The sequence below is a fragment of the Aulonocara sp. 'chitande type north' Nkhata Bay genome, linkage group LG20 (assembly GCF_057382095.1).
Source record: "Aulonocara sp. 'chitande type north' Nkhata Bay isolate Kocher_YH1m ecotype deep benthic linkage group LG20, A_spYH_male_GT1.1, whole genome shotgun sequence".
Classification (NCBI taxonomy): Eukaryota; Metazoa; Chordata; class Actinopteri; order Cichliformes; family Cichlidae; genus Aulonocara; species Aulonocara sp. 'chitande type north' Nkhata Bay.
In genome coordinates this window covers 3,639,763-3,654,711 of record NC_141363.1, presented here as the reverse complement: position 1 = coordinate 3,654,711, position 14,949 = coordinate 3,639,763, and the positions used below count along the sequence as shown (strand labels likewise).

Below are 14,949 nucleotides of genomic sequence, written 5' to 3'. Positions count from 1 at the left end.
ACATTTTGACCCAAGTCATTGATATATAAAAGGAACAGAAGGGGACCCAAAACTGAGCCCTGTGGCACCCCCTTGTGGACAGCAACAAATTTAGAACAAAGACCTTCAAGTTTAATGCACTGGGTTCTATTATTCAGATAATTTGAGAACCACGCTAATGCATGTTCTGACAATCCAAGGCTGAGCAGTCTGTTTTTTAGGACTGCATGATCAACAGTGTCAAAAGCTTTTGAGAGGTCAATAAAGAGTGACGCACAGTACAATTTCTTATCAAGTGCCACAATAATATCATTTGAATTACAAAGAAGATCACATGGTTAAATATAGCTTTGTGGAAACTAAACAGCAATTAAAAGTATATTTCTCTGTCATTTTAATTATGTTTTATTTATGTTAATGTGTGAATGGCTCACGCTGTACACAATTCTTCATTATCATGGCGGAGGAAAGAGGAGAGCGTGGTCTTCTCGGCCAGCACTTACCAGCCAGCTGTCCTGTTTTCTTTCTTTCTTTTAACAAAACTTTGCCTCTACCGCCTCCCTGTCGCCTTTTGTGCCTTTTCTCAAATGAAGCCCCCCCTCAGTAGTCGCGTGCTGTGTCAACAAGCAAAGCGTGTCTGGAAAGTCTGCAGCGTCGGACCAAACCAATACAAGAAGCGAGGGGGGCGTTGCAGACAGAAAAAATAAAATCTCATTCGGTTAAGCCGAAATTGCTACTATTTTACAAAAGCGTGAGCTGTGACTTAAATGTAAGTTAATTCAAAACTGAATATTTTTACATAAATACTGAAGCAAAAATCAACAAAGCTCGCCCGTAGTTTGATCCAGAAAGTGGACTCGTCTGAAACAGATGTCCGGAGCTCTTCCCTCACATCTGACCAGAGAAAGTTTGAACTCTCGCTGCCTCAGGAAAGATGCTGATGTAGAGGAACAGACCGCGAGCTGAAACGTAAGTACAGACTATTTTCTGTGCGTTAGCAACACCCGCTAAAAAAGAAGAAGTCATAAAATAACCGTCGATGTTAATGTAAACAGCAAAAAGGTAGGCAAAGCTGGAAGTTTTTATACAATTAAATTTTAGAGAAACGTTACTGAGCAGTTAGCCAAACTGGCTATTTGTGCGGTATATAATGCTTAAAACAGAAATAACTTCAAGGGATATGCTATTATGACACATCTAAACATTTCTCTCTTAATCTCTCCTTTAATCCATCATAGTTTAGATGAAAATCTTTTTCACTTTTTATTTCACTGCTTGTGTGCTTGCTTATTTTTACACTCATATAAAAGCGAGCTAAGCTAAACCATAAATATAATGTGCCTTGTGTTGATATGTGTAGATTAGTGAGCAGCTATGAAATGCTTATTTGATTTATGCGTCAGTAGTAACGACCCACTAGTATAATATGGTCTGGCGATGATACAGAGTAAGTACACTCACTCTCAGTACTTGAAAACATGCAAATACAAGACTTTTACTTGTAATGGATTACTGGGGTGTGGTGTTTTTACTTGAGTGAAGCACTGACTACTACAGACCAGAAAAAGATGTCAGAAATACAACCACCAAACTCAATAATAACTGGGCTGCTAAATGAATGAACAGGTTGCTTTGAAAGATAAACAACCCTGCAGGACTTATGGTTGGGAAAAGGCTTGTCAGTACCAGCTGTTTTGTTGTCCTCAGCAGAAGAACAAACACAGACAGGCATGAAGTGTCACTGTGATGCTGGAGACAACACCTCTGTGTCGTCCTCCACTTCTTTTGTGAGTGGTGGGCACTTGAGGGTGACAAGCTGTAACCACATCCCGGCGATGGTCTGAGATGACCATCAGTGTCCATTCAGAGGCTTCAGAAATGATGACTCAGAGGGACAAGGTGTCATGAATCATGATCACCCCCAGCCAGTGTTTCAGCCTCTGGAGAACAATGGAGGATCTCTTCTGGCCTTTGGTATTTACACTGTCACTGGGCTGTGACAGAGCTGGTGTGTCTGGTCAGCATATGGCCTCCAGTGACTGAAAGCAGATCGGCTTGGTGCTTATTACCCCTGCATTGTCTGCCTGAAAGTGTTGTTCTGAATGAAACTTGTCAGAGGAAAGATGCTGACAACATATCAAGTTTTTGATACCATTCCTTTTGAAGCTCATGCTATCACAGCCTCTTTTACTGCTCTTTTCAAACTCAGCACTGCTTCTTAAGGCAAGGATCTCACTGCAGTGATGTCCTTTGTAATACAATACTTCATTTTTTTCTCTTGCCTGCAACTCCCCCACTCTGATACATTTTTCTTCCAGCAGCATATATTGTCTACAGAGCGGATCCATTTTGCTGAATGGATTTTGGCTTTCCATGAGACTCTGAAAAAAAAAGAAGGCATGCTGTAAAGTCGTTTGGTTTCTTCCATAGTATCAGCATTCAGAAGAGAATCTTAATTACAGGGTTCGAACAGGCCTCGGTCTGGTTTCAGGCAACCCTCACGGTCCCCGTTGGTAATTCCAGGGCCGACCACAGTGGTAATGAGCACGGAGGTGATGGCTGCAATCCAGGAGTACGCAGCTCCAGAGGCTCATGGGAAAGGGTGGTGGGGGAAGTCTGGGAGACAGTAAATCCACATTGTGATCTCTTGCCATAAACATCAACTTCCGTAGATGTTACACAGTCATGGTCCAGTGACCAGTGAGGATGGGTGGGACAGTCATCTCGTACTCCTGATGTGTTTCTAGGCAGACATCATAAGCAGTGATCAAACACTTCCCTGAATTAAGATGTTTTGACTACATCAATCAGGTCTTCCGGGTGGAGACTGTGCTATCAGCAGCTTTACTTCAGGAAATGGACTGCTATTCCTGTCACAGTCAATCGTGAAAAGTCTTGGGGTTTTTTGGCGCTCCTTTACAGCGTAATGTCAACAATCCCACGGCTCCAGGTTCTTATGAAAGCTGTGACGAATGGCATCAGCGTTTTGGCAATAAACTGCGACTTCAAGTGAGAGTTTTTCCCAAACTCATCCACACACCCACCAACTCACCCACTCACTCACTCAATCAGCCTAGACCTCCGACCACAGACTCTTGTGAAAGTCTTCAGACAGTTATGGGGTGTAAGTGGGTAAATCCCACATTACCCTGTCTGTCTCTGATTACCAGGCTGGATTCCTGTTGACGTATTTAGCTTTAGATTGCTGCAGCATGGAGCCATGTGTCTGGGAGCAAAACCTTGCACCTTAAAATCTCAGCCCTGCTCCATTCTGATACTCTCTCGCTGTCTCAACAGCCTTGTCTCAATATTGACCCGGCACAGCCGCTCAAGCCACAGTTGTCAGCAGATATTGCGCCTGCAGCAGATTATTTAGGCTGGTTTTGGGACACAGGCCCTTTGTTGCAGTGTTGTTTTACTAACTCGAGCTGCTTAGCTGTGTTCCATTGTGCCACTGGCTGCTCATAGCTGTGTCAGTTCGCATGAGTTGCTGTTTTGAATGGAGAAAACCTATAGGACACACAATAATATCCTGTCAGAGAAGGTTTTCATTCACGCAGGCTCTGTGCCTTCCTTGTCTCTACAGGAAAAGGCCTGATACAATCACCAAACACAGGAGCTAAGGATTATACACAGAAGCCTTACTGTCATGTGGTGTCTATTTTCATGGCATCTTACCTCCCCTTTTATTCCTGACCAGTGACACATCATTCACTTTTCGAATGAGGTTTGGCTGGCCCAAAAAGTTTATGAATATGTGGCATTGATGCAAGGCAAGGAAATAACATCCTTTAACCATGTTAGAGACCATAATGTTGCCTCTTGTGATCTGCTAGCTTTTTTAGAAGAAGTCTGAGACATGTGAGATCCAAAATAAATTAAATGACCTACAAAATTGAGAAAATAAAGGCAGCATTCTCTGTCTCCGCTACCCTAAGGTAATATCAAGACAACAACCACACACAGACTCATGGTCTGAATGTAAATGGCTGTCAGCTTGTTGAACGCTATTTCCAATTTGTTGTTGTCACTGTCTTTCTCTTCTTGCTGTTGTTCCACTCCACACCTTGTTTTAGTTCATTATTAGTCACATGTTTGCTGGAGAGCAACAATGGGACAGAGCGGGTCATAAACAAGAATTGTGTCGGCCAGGTTTTTGTGCTCAGCATTGCACAGGAGTCAGCAGGCACCTTGTGATCTGATGCTGCGAGTACAAGCCCAGCATTTAGACATTCTTCCACTTCAAAGCTCCCAGGGGGTTTTCTGGACACTGGTTGAATGGGAGCCGAGGAAGGGGTGCACAGGGGGAACAGGTGCAGTCCATAAGTGGGGTAATTCCCGCTGCCATCTGCTTTCTTTTTCGGGGTCTGGGCTCTTTAAACGCCCTCTGACACGCCTCATGGCGACACACTCCCCTAGCCGCAGCCGCAGCATGCCCCGTCACCATGGCACCGTGATTCAGATTAACCCCGCACATGTGCCGAGTCAACCGTGGGGGTCTGCTTCTTTTGTGAGTGAGCAAAGGGAGGGCGACAGGGGTGGAGGAGGGGGAGGGAGATGGAGAGCTGCACAGATAAGTGTGTAAAAAGGACACTTGCCAGTCTTTCACTTTTGTTAAGTGAAGCAGCAGAGACAGACTTATCAAATCCATGTGAGGGGGAATACAAGCAGTTTATTCCTAGCAGTAAACGGTCTCATTTTAGTAATCTGAATAAACTTTGTTGTTTCCAACAGGTATATATAAAAAAGTCAAGAGCAGAGAGACAAGATGACGGCCATCGAGAGCAAAGAAGAGATCAGCGACACGGACAGTGGGATTATCCTAAACTCCGGTAAGGACTGTACTGAACAGATGTCCAGTCAAGTATCTGCATCTTTCATTTTTGCAGATTTCATACTGTTACTTACAACTAAGAGTTTAATGGAATTTGAGGCTCTTAGCTATATTAACATTTGAGAAATGAAATAAAAATAAATAAATCAGGTGACATTTTGTTAAATAAACTTATATATTTTTACTTTGTAAATATGTAATTGGGACATTTTGTCTGACTTTCCTCTAACATACTGCATCTTTAGCATTTTTTTAAAAGTTTGTTGCTATTTATCAACCCACGCTTTACATCAGTACTGATGTACTATATCTGCTGTAGCTCCAGTATCAATACTGACATAACAAGATAGCAAACTTCTTAGACCGCTACTCAGTGTAAGGTTTCTGCGATAGCTGCCCTGTATGAAAAGTATTGGCAGTTTCTATAATGCTTAATCCACCAGTCTGTGCAAACAGAATGATAGTTTTAATGCTATAATATAATTAATGTTGATATTCATAAATGTTACAAAAAAGCAGAAGAAATGGCAAAGCAGATTATTATTATTTTTTATTATTAAGAAGCAAAATTGTTTGCATTCCTGAACAGAAAGTTAAGTTTTAGTTGTTTAATGTTATGCTTGAGTAATTTCTGCCTTCTCAGAGAAGTTCATTGTGCTGGCTCAACTTTGGGTTTATTTTATTTTTTAGCTTTAAAAATGTTTTTAACAGATTTCTCAAATATTTGTATTTTCCTCTTTATAAGCCCTCTGTCTATTTTAACTCATTATCAGCTCACATAAGAATAATACAGTTTTAATATATGTGGAAGGTACTGTGTGTCTTTCTGACTCTGTGTCTGTCATGAAACTAATTGGAGGGGTGGAGCGTGGGCAAAGAAAGACTCCATTAAACTCTGTGGATTAGCCTTTTGTGGAAAAATGATCTGTGTTTAACTATAGTATTTAATACAGATTCATAATGTAGTGCATTTAAAAACATCTCGTCACAGCAGAGCAAATGTTAGCTTATATGACAGCATATGATGCAGACGGGAAAGTACAATACAGCTTCAGTATTGTATATAATGACCGTGTTATACGGGGTATGAGAATAAATGTTTGCACATCAGTTGTGCAGCACTGGCTGAACTGATAACAACACTTTATATACACTATATAAAATATAATAAAAAATATAACAGTGAAATTATTTTTAAGTCATTTTAAGTCAGGTTCAGACGCAGACGCAGGTAAAGCCTGATTTTGTGTGTGTTTTTGCAGGTCCCGACAGCCCCACGTCCCCAGTGAAGGACCTCACCACCCACACCAGAGCCCTGAAGCTGAAGCACCAATCTCTGGAGGAGCGTTTGGAGATCTGCCTGCTGGAGCTCCGAAAACTCTGCATCAGGGAGGCAGTAAGTGACTCCTGGATTAAAGCTTTAAATCAGTATTGAAGATTGCTTCTTTTTACATCATAACAATACTTTTGTTTTGTCCTCACAGGAGCTGACAGGTGTACTGCCCTCAGACTATCCAATGATGCCAGATGAGAAGCCACCACGTGTTCGGAGGAGAATTGGTGCTTCATTCAAGCTGGATGAAGGTCTGATCCATCTAGATAAACAGGTACAAACCACCATCAGTGTTAAGTGTTAGTGGAAAGAGTCAGCACATCAGCTGAGATGTAAGGTCAGAGTTTGTCTTTTTTTAGCACTCAGAGTTGCAAGTGCTGGAAACTGAATTGGCCCTTCAGCGGCAGATTTTTGAGGCAGCCCGCAAACTCTCGCTTGAGGAGAACCTCAGTAAGCCACAGAAGAAGGGCCGGCTGCAGCAGTGCAAGAGGGAGGAGAAGAAAGTGAAGGAACTGCAGCAGGCCGTGTTCCAGCATAGAATCAAGAGTGAGTGCAACTCACCCAGCGTCAGCAGCCAGAACAAAGGTGAGTGACTTTGCTGCCCCCTTCAGGCCAGGCTGTGCAACATGCAGTGCACTTAATGGAAATGTAAAATGTTTGGCGTTTGTGTGCAGATCTGTGCATGTCTGATGACAGCTCACTCTCCGATGTGGTGGCGCTGGATGATGGTGAGCTGAATGATTTTAAGGTTATCATGACATTCATTTAAATATGCAGTAGAAGAAAAGACAGCTCTGATAGAGCATGGTGTCACATTCAACATGCAAATCATTCTACATGTCTTTTTATGAAATTAATTGCAGGTCATGTGTAAAAACAAATATGGGTTTAAAATTCCAAAACTCACTTTAATAATGTGATTTAAATATTTTTAAAAATAGTGAATACTCTACTGACTTGTTTTCCGTTTAGAAATCATTATTTAATGTTCTCTCCAATCCTGTATAGATCTGGACATATCCAGCCCCCTTTCACCTCCAGTGTTGGACGCTTCATATTCAGATCCCCTTCAGCTGTCAGCCCAGACTGTGCAGACATCGCACCAGTCCTCAAGCGAGCTCAGTGTGGAGCACGAGCCCGCTCCCATCCAGAATTCTCCTTGGAAGGAGTCCAGTCTGGACCATCCTTACCAAAAGGCCACCAAACCTCCGTCTGCCTGCAGCAGCAGGTCCAGGTAAGGACTGAAGAATGCTAACAACTAGTGAAATACACTATTATACTCCAAGCTAGATTGTACCTTATTTTACAGTTTTCCATTTGATAGATGAACTTAGATGAAATCAGGTGCAATGTCAGCCTTCTTGTGCTGGATTAGCACATAGTAAAGCTTCCTTTTTCTGAATGTGTGCGATATCTCATGTCATGTCTCCTGTGTGCAGTAGCCCAGCAGCAGCCCAGGTGTCTGCAGAGAGCATCAGGATTCCTCTCACTCAGTTTGTGAAAAACTCTGCCCTGCGTCACAGCAGCTCCACCAGCGCCCCCTCCACCCCGGAGCTGTTCATACGCCGGCAGTACTCCCAGTCCTTCAGGTACACAGACAAGTTATGTCAGAGTCATTTGTATTATCAGAGGAATTAAAGACAATAATGTTGTATTAATGTTTCAAATTTTACACAATATCCCTTCTCAGACTTCCAAAAAGAAAGCCATCTGACGTGGAGCGTTTCAGCTCAGAGAGCAGTCGAGGTCGAGCTAGGCTGCCCCAGCGACGCTGCGTGGCTGACTTCATGGTGCGCTCCCCGGAGTACTCTCCTCTGCGTCCTTACCAGTCCAGCTCTGAGGACAGCAGCTCAGAGCACTCGTCATCCTCTAGCATTAGCTCTCCTGGCAGGGAGAAGCCGACTGAGATCCCAAAGCTCTGCCCACCGCCTTACGGGTTCCACTTTGGAGCACAGAAGAAAGGAGTCTCTCATTTCCCCAGTATGCACAAAAATACGAGCACCAGCTATGTTAAGGCAGCGGCGGAAGATGGACCCCTCTCCCCGCAAGCTCCAGACATGGGGAAGTGCTTCATCTCTACTGTGGCACGCAGCACTCAGCAACGACAGTGGCAGGAGGGGACACCTTCACCGAGAAGCATCTTAAAGCCCCCTCCGCCTTACACCAGGCTCGTGCGGACGCCCTCGCTGAAAGAGTACCCAAACCACGCCGTGAGGCTGCTGCCCCGGGAGGTCGTATCAGAGGAGCTGAAATCGTGGCATCAAAGGAATCAGCTACAGAAGCTACTGCCAAGCTGCGGGGAACAGCAGAGCGTTACGAGCCCCATTTCACCTCACCTGCCTCCTTTTGCACAGGTAGGTACAAGCACCAGCTATGTTAAGGCAGCGGCGGAAGATGCATTAATATGTTTGACTCTTAACATATTAATGCATTGAAGCTGTTACTTTCGTAAATTAGATCAGTGATTCCAAAAGTGTGGGCTGGGATACTGCAAAGGTACTCAAGTTAGTATGTGTGCCGTTATTTATATAAAAAGTCAGGTTAAACTGGTAGTAGGTGGTGGTTAGTTTGTGGTATTACTCGTTACACTGACCTAAATTTAAAGCTCTTTTATTGACGTTTGTGTCCTAGTGATATGTGGGTCACACAATAGCATTAATGCTTTGCATTTGACTGGGTAGCATTAGCAACTAAGAGCCAACAGCCTGTGTTTTTATGTTTTGGTTTGGGTTTTTTTTTTTTCAAATACATCACTTTCTCTTGTTTTTTGATTAGAGGTTGCTTGGTCCCCATGGGATTTCTGGCAAATTGACACATTTTCACTTGAAAACAACATGAAATATTTTTTACTGAACTAGATTAGAGATCTAATGTATTTACAATGTGCTGGCTTTGTGACTTTTTTCACAGGGTTCAGGTAACCTGGTTCTCCAGAGGGCTGTAGACGGGACTCCCCTTCAGTGGTTTGTTGCCGAGGATGCTGAGATTGTGAGCCAGGTGTAGCTGACACGCCTAAAACCCCCTGCAGTATGATGACTCATTCCTTTATTTATTAAGTCTTTGGACTCTCTGTGAGATTGTTTGTTGACATAATGCAGAAAACGTGGACCTGTTGGTATCACTGATTAATTTAATGTAAGGTGGTATGCCAGTTTTATTTATTTGGTAATACATCTGAGGTGAAATAAATCTGATACAGTTTCATAGCTTATTTCAACAAAGACCATAAACTTGCTGTTGTTTGAAGACCTTTTTTTGTGGCTGGAACACATTTTGCACATGCAGTTCACCCACAGTAGATTTAAAATAGCTTTCCTCATTTCTAATATAATTTTTGACTTATATTCTATATTTATTATTTAAAGACCCCCCCCCCCTTTTGCAACATAGACTTATCACTAAAACTATGATAGCCACCTATAAGCACGCACAGCAATGAGTTTTTAGAGGTATATGTGTAGATATACATAGTGAAATCTGTCTGATAATGATGTGAAGTGAGCTGAATCTTAACATTTGAATCTTGCTTATTAACTCCTATTAACCACTGATGCCTTTAAGGGCAATTTTGGTGAAAGTTTTCACTGCGGTATGGTGTTTCTTACTAACCGAGTGATTGTATCAGTTTTGATATGTTTTGTATATTTATAATAAAAATATTACCAAAATGACCCATCTGAGTGTATCCCGCCTCTCGCTTTATGTATGGGCTCAAAGTGTGGTCATAAATATTTTGTACTTGTAAATCAGGATTTGTATGTGTAAAAAGAATTTGTGTGTGCGTAAAAAAGATTTGTGTGTGGACTTAGCCAAAAAGTATGTGTGAAACTCTGCACTCAAGTTTCAAGTTACAAGTACGAATTTTGACCCTATTTTTCTTCCTTTCATCTGATTGGCCAATGTCATGTCAATCACAAATTTAATAATCCAATAGGAGAACAGAGGGGTTTGGCTATTGGAGGGGTGTGTTATGGAGCTTCAGGTCCTAAAATGCATATACTATTATATATTGTACATATATTTATTAGTTTCAGATGTAGCCATTCTTGTATTTTGCTTGTTTACATTATTGTATTTTGCACAACTCTGTTGCTTGTGAAGCTCGCACACAAGAATTTCACTCACATGTGCTGTACCAATGTACCTGCACATGTGATGTGACAATAAAAGTGATTTGATTTGATTTGATTTGAGGGAATAAATGCTTTTACATGCCAGTCCAGCGTTTTCCTTCATCACCTTCATGGAAAACAGTCTGTGGTGATTTTTGTTTCACAGGTTTACCTGCTTAATACAGGGACCTCCAAAGCCTGGGGGGGGGGGCAGTGTTGTGGAAATGACACAGTCTTCACTAGTGGAGATAGTTACAAAGCTTTCTTCGTTATGAATTAACGATCCATGTTTTTATTGAACATTTGAAGATAAAAAAACAAACAAACAGAAACTCTTGTAGAGGACATAAGGTCAGAGATAGAAACGACAAGGAGCAGGTGCATCTAGTACAGGTAGAGCTGCTGCAAAAACCCACAGAGCTCAGCAGCCAGCGCAACTAATTCTGGATCCTTTGCTATTAGTTAGCATTAGCAGCACATGCTGCATCCGATGTGTAAGGACCTTTATGCTGAGCACTGTGACTCACAGCAGTGGTCCTGGGTCAGCCCTGACTTTGTGTTAAACTAATCCTAAAGTAACAATGGTATTTCTAACCACTGATATACCACAACTTTTTCCTTTCAACAGCTGCTGAAAGTTACGGGGACCTAGCTTCTATCGGACATTTATATAGAGATCCTCCAGCTTCAAACTGTATTACCCTTCAAGGACCTGCAGTTTAAAAAAGCGCCCCTCAAACAGCCAAACCCATCTGTTCGCTGATTGGAATGTTAAATTTGTGATTGACATGACATTGACCAATCAGCTGAAAGGAAGAAAAATAGGGTCAAAATTCGTACTTGTAACTTGAAACTTGAGTGCAGAGTTTCACACGTACTTTTTGGCTAAGTCCACACACAAATCTTTTTTACGCACACACAAATTCTTTTTACACACACAAATCATGATTTACAAGTACAAGATATTTATGACCACAATTTGAGCCCATATTTATGACAGCTGAACTGGATGAGCAGCAGAAAATGGATGGATGTTACCAAAATGTATGATTCCCTGTGACAAACACAATGAACGACCAAAAGCAGGGCATCAAAAACCATTTTATGTTTGTTTACAAATAGCCTTCAATTGTCGACGCACTAATTCACGTGAAGCACTGATGACTGTGTTTCATGAAACTACCACAAGAAGTAACTCAGTGTTACGACACAGAAAATCACAAACGTGCACAGGAGAACCAGCCGGCAGCGCTGCAGCCAGTGAGTCAGAGGATGTTGCCTCCACCTGAAGAGAGCAGTCGGTCAGTGTTTATCCAAAGTTATCAGAAATAATACACTTTTGAAAAAGAACAAACATGACGTGTCCACTTACATCCCCACTGTGGAGATCCGTCTGCAGATATTTGCCATCTTTTTCTCCCTTCCTTTGTTGGATAAGACTGCTTTGCCCCTGTGTCTGTGCCGCAAAGTATCCAGAGAGAAGCTGTAAATATAAAAGCACATTCCTCAGTTCCAACTTCTTGAAGCTTGTGATGCTTTTTTGTTGATAAAGTTGCTAATGCTGACTTTAGTAAGAGCTGTATTTGTCAAACTAGACACAGGCCCCAGGGCCAGCAGCAACCAATACTGACACGAAACGCTTCAGAAATTGGTCAATACTGCAGGCTGTTGTGCCTCTCAGTTAGTCCACCTCCTCTGAATAGTGCCATACTTTTTGTTCAGAGTCTTGCTGTTGTTCACTGGTTTTGATGGGGGGCTCTCTGGGGTTAGGATGGGAGCGGGTCCTGGAAGAGCTTCTGATGGAGTTTCATCTGGATTGTGCGGCCTGAAGTAAGACATGTTCGTGATAAATGTTACCATGTAGTTAGGATACCAAAAAATATGCCTGTTGGCTCTAGTTCACCTGTCCTCCACTGAGTATCTGTCGTCCTTGTTCATGAAAGAGCAGCTGGACTCTGAGCTCATGGGAGACGGGCAAAAAGGGACAGCCTTCTTGCTGGAAGAGAGACGCTTTCTGGAGTCTTGCTTTTTCCTATCCTGGAGACAAAGAAGACCCTCCCTGTGGTTTATGGCTGATAACATGAGAAAAAAGCAGGAAGGTTTATTCAGGAAACCTCCCTTACCTGAGTTTGGCTGGAAATTACTGATACACAGACCCTTCTACGGATGTGCTTCTTGTTAAAAAACAAACAAACACACAGATAAAAGGCAGATTCAAGTTCAAAAGATTGCTTAAACCTACATTAGACGTTACAAGTATCCAAATATGCATACCTGCTGAGTATCTTTCTTTATGTTGTCACTTTCCTCTTGATCTACAACAATAAATCCAGCAATTACTCAAACTTTGCACACAACTGCAGAAGAAAACAAGTGACAAGAAACACACCACTGATGCAGAAACCTGTGGAGGCTCTGGGATCTGTGATGTTTCTGCAGGAGCTCTGCTGCTGCTGCTGCATCATCATCCTTCTGGCTTCTTCCAGCTCAGCTAGATTTCTGTCATATCGCTTCCTCAGGTGCTCCACGTGAGCCACCATGAGTTCCACTGCTCTACTCACTCGAGCCTCCTAAACAAAGCAGGAAATAAATAGAAAACTCCTACTCCCAGTGCTGGTCCCAATATAGCAGTAACACTTGTTTTTAACTGAGCCTGACCCATAGTGTACCTGATGCACGGCACCGAGCACCTCTGCTGTGTTAGAGATCCGTTCCACGGTGCCTCCGAGGATGTCCAGGGACAGCTCCAGCTTCTGCAGGATCTCGCTGCGCTTGTTGTCCAAACACAGGCTCTTCAGTATCTGAAATCCCACAGGATCACACTTGTATTTGCAGCCTGCTGGGACCAAAAGGACTCACTACAGATAATAGCCTGCTACGTACAGTACCTCCAGGGTCTCCCTGCCTCTGCTCAGCTCTAGCTGGATGTTCTCCTCAGCCAGGTTACGGGCGTGCTCCTCCGCCTGCAGCCTCTGCTTCAGGGTGTACTGATCACAGCGGAGAGACAAGGCGATCTGAGAGAAAGCTGTCTAGGAGAAGAAACAAAAATATAACAACTTCATTCAAGTTCTCAGCGTCCTCCTGCATTTCAGATACCAGTGGCTCTGCCTGCTGTTGAGATTTAAGGATAAATAAACTTTAATGAAACCGTAGCTGTTCAGAAATACAGAAATCTTGAACTTATAATCAAATAATCCTGTATGTAAATTTTCAAGTGCAGCACATTAAAAAACAAAGTTTAAAACCTACTGAATGGATTTAATGAAGGGGAAGTGTAGACTACTTACCTCCAAATCCTTCTCTGACATCTCTACACTGTTAGGAAACAAGAAGTCTGACAGTTTGATATCACTTCTAATTAAATCTGGCGGTTATCATTTGGTTGTATTTGTACGTATGAATGTTACCTATTGAGGCCGACGCGCTCTATGATGGGCAGCTCACTCCAGCTTGCGATTGGCGGCTCCTCTTGGCTAGTTTCTGTTAAAAAGTTCAAACTGATTTAGAAACTTTTTAGACCTTTTAAAAAAATTATTATTCTTAAGCCATTAACCTTCTCCGCTGTCGTCACTGTCCGGCATGTTGTAGCTGCTTATCTCTGCCTCTGGCTGAAAATATTTGAAAGACATTATCAGCCCTCCGAGGTGTTAAATGACTGATTAAAGGAACGGGTAGGACAGCTGGTTACTCACCTCAGCGCTCATTACTGCGTCAGCCTCTTTCACCAGAGTTAATCCAAATGTCAGAGAAAGCCTGATTACAGTATTCAGATTCACTTCAGAGTTCACAGTGGACTCTTCATCATTTGTGAAAGCACAAACATATTCTCACGGGTCAGTGTTTGGCTCATTTGCTCCTCAGCCTTTCTCCAGTCCTGAGAATAGATAATCCTATTAAGAGATCCACAATCAGACCAGAATAGGACGACTGGCCCAAGAGGCTCATGGGAAGCTGTGTTTTTGTATGTGGTAAATTAAAACTAGTGTTGTACCAGTTAATAAATCAAATGCACCAATTCCACAGTTCACCCTGCATCCATACTATATAATACACCATGTTATACTACACTCTATATTCTTGTAGGAGCAAAGGGAGTAGCTTGTTCACTTAATCTCATGAATAAATAATTAGGTTTTAAAGGTTTCAGCAGGACAGGACACAAGGGTACACGGGTCCCATGAGGGGATTACATAGATCAGGAACCGTAGATCTTATTAACACTCCGCTTCCCGTTTTTCACTCTACATACACATTTGTGATCTGCATCAGTCGAATATTAGACCTTTATTTACCCAAGGCCATTGGAGGACAGTTCAAGCTTTTTGCACTGTAGAGGCTGGTGAGAAAAAGTGTTTCATTTCAGGCTGTGTCCATACGAAATGACAACAAATATCTTGAGGTCCAGCTAATGCACGCCAAAGCAGACCGACAGAGACACCTAATGGCCATGCACCAAATATTTGGGATGAATACCCAGGCTCACTGGACTGGGTTGGTGGTTCAATCCCAGGGCACTCTGGTATTCCCGCTGAGCCCTGAGTTGGCCCTGATGTGTTCATAGAAGGGTGCATGTTGAGGGAAGAAGCTTAATGGTAGAATGAGGCATGAAAACCTGAGGCCCTTCCTGTAATTTCTCCCAAAACCTGAATTTCACTACATTATACAGACTAAAGTTAACAGAGTTATGTAAC

General features: G+C 42.6%; 2 protein-coding genes across 5 annotated transcripts; one reads left to right on the top strand and one right to left on the bottom strand.

Annotated features, from left to right (window-relative positions):
• The first annotated feature begins 866 nt into the window (after nucleotides 1-866).
• On the top strand, nucleotides 867-10,167 carry inavaa (innate immunity activator a). Its single transcript, XM_086277235.1, has 10 exons — nucleotides 867-948; nucleotides 4,714-4,811; nucleotides 6,076-6,209; nucleotides 6,298-6,420; nucleotides 6,506-6,731; nucleotides 6,821-6,874; nucleotides 7,155-7,380; nucleotides 7,586-7,735; nucleotides 7,837-8,500; nucleotides 9,057-10,167. Exons 2-10 carry the CDS (start codon nucleotides 4,748-4,750, stop codon nucleotides 9,147-9,149), a joined length of 1,734 nt encoding a protein of 577 aa, XP_086133361.1. The 5' UTR covers nucleotides 867-948; nucleotides 4,714-4,747; the 3' UTR covers nucleotides 9,150-10,167.
• Nucleotides 10,168-10,519: 352 nt separating this feature from the next.
• Nucleotides 10,520-14,150, bottom strand: irag3a (inositol 1,4,5-triphosphate receptor associated 3a). 4 transcript variants are annotated; one of them, XM_086277236.1, is made up of 13 exons: nucleotides 13,951-14,150; nucleotides 13,812-13,866; nucleotides 13,666-13,738; nucleotides 13,546-13,573; nucleotides 13,147-13,287; nucleotides 12,928-13,059; nucleotides 12,648-12,828; nucleotides 12,533-12,573; nucleotides 12,382-12,432; nucleotides 12,162-12,295; nucleotides 11,970-12,083; nucleotides 11,631-11,741; nucleotides 10,520-11,543 (listed from the first exon to the last, which is right to left on the bottom strand). In XM_086277236.1, exons 1-13 carry the CDS (start codon nucleotides 13,960-13,962, stop codon nucleotides 11,438-11,440), a joined length of 1,179 nt encoding a protein of 392 aa, XP_086133362.1. In that variant the 5' UTR covers nucleotides 13,963-14,150; the 3' UTR covers nucleotides 10,520-11,437. The 4 variants fall into 4 exon arrangements, with proteins under 4 accessions (XP_086133362.1, XP_086133363.1, XP_086133364.1 ...); XM_086277237.1 differs by having other exon boundaries at nucleotides 12,382-12,429; XM_086277238.1 differs by having other exon boundaries at nucleotides 12,663-12,828.
• Nucleotides 14,151-14,949: the final 799 nt, after the last annotated feature.

Bases quoted from the DNA above. Each gene is read 5' to 3' on its own strand.
- inavaa (XM_086277235.1), top strand. From the start codon at position 4,748: ATGACGGCCATCGAGAGCAAAGAAGAGATCAGCGACACGGACAGTGGG. The intron at 6,421-6,505 runs GTACAAACCACC...GTCTTTTTTTAG, and splicing joins TGATCCATCTAGATAAACAG to CACTCAGAGTTGCAAGTGCT. The intron at 7,381-7,585 runs GTAAGGACTGAA...TCCTGTGTGCAG, and splicing joins GCCTGCAGCAGCAGGTCCAG to TAGCCCAGCAGCAGCCCAGG.
- irag3a (XM_086277236.1), bottom strand. The intron at 13,574-13,665 runs GTAACATTCATA...GTTTCCTAACAG, and splicing joins GAGCGCGTCGGCCTCAATAG to TGTAGAGATGTCAGAGAAGG. The intron at 12,829-12,927 runs GTACACTATGGG...TGCTTTGTTTAG, and splicing joins TGCTCGGTGCCGTGCATCAG to GAGGCTCGAGTGAGTAGAGC.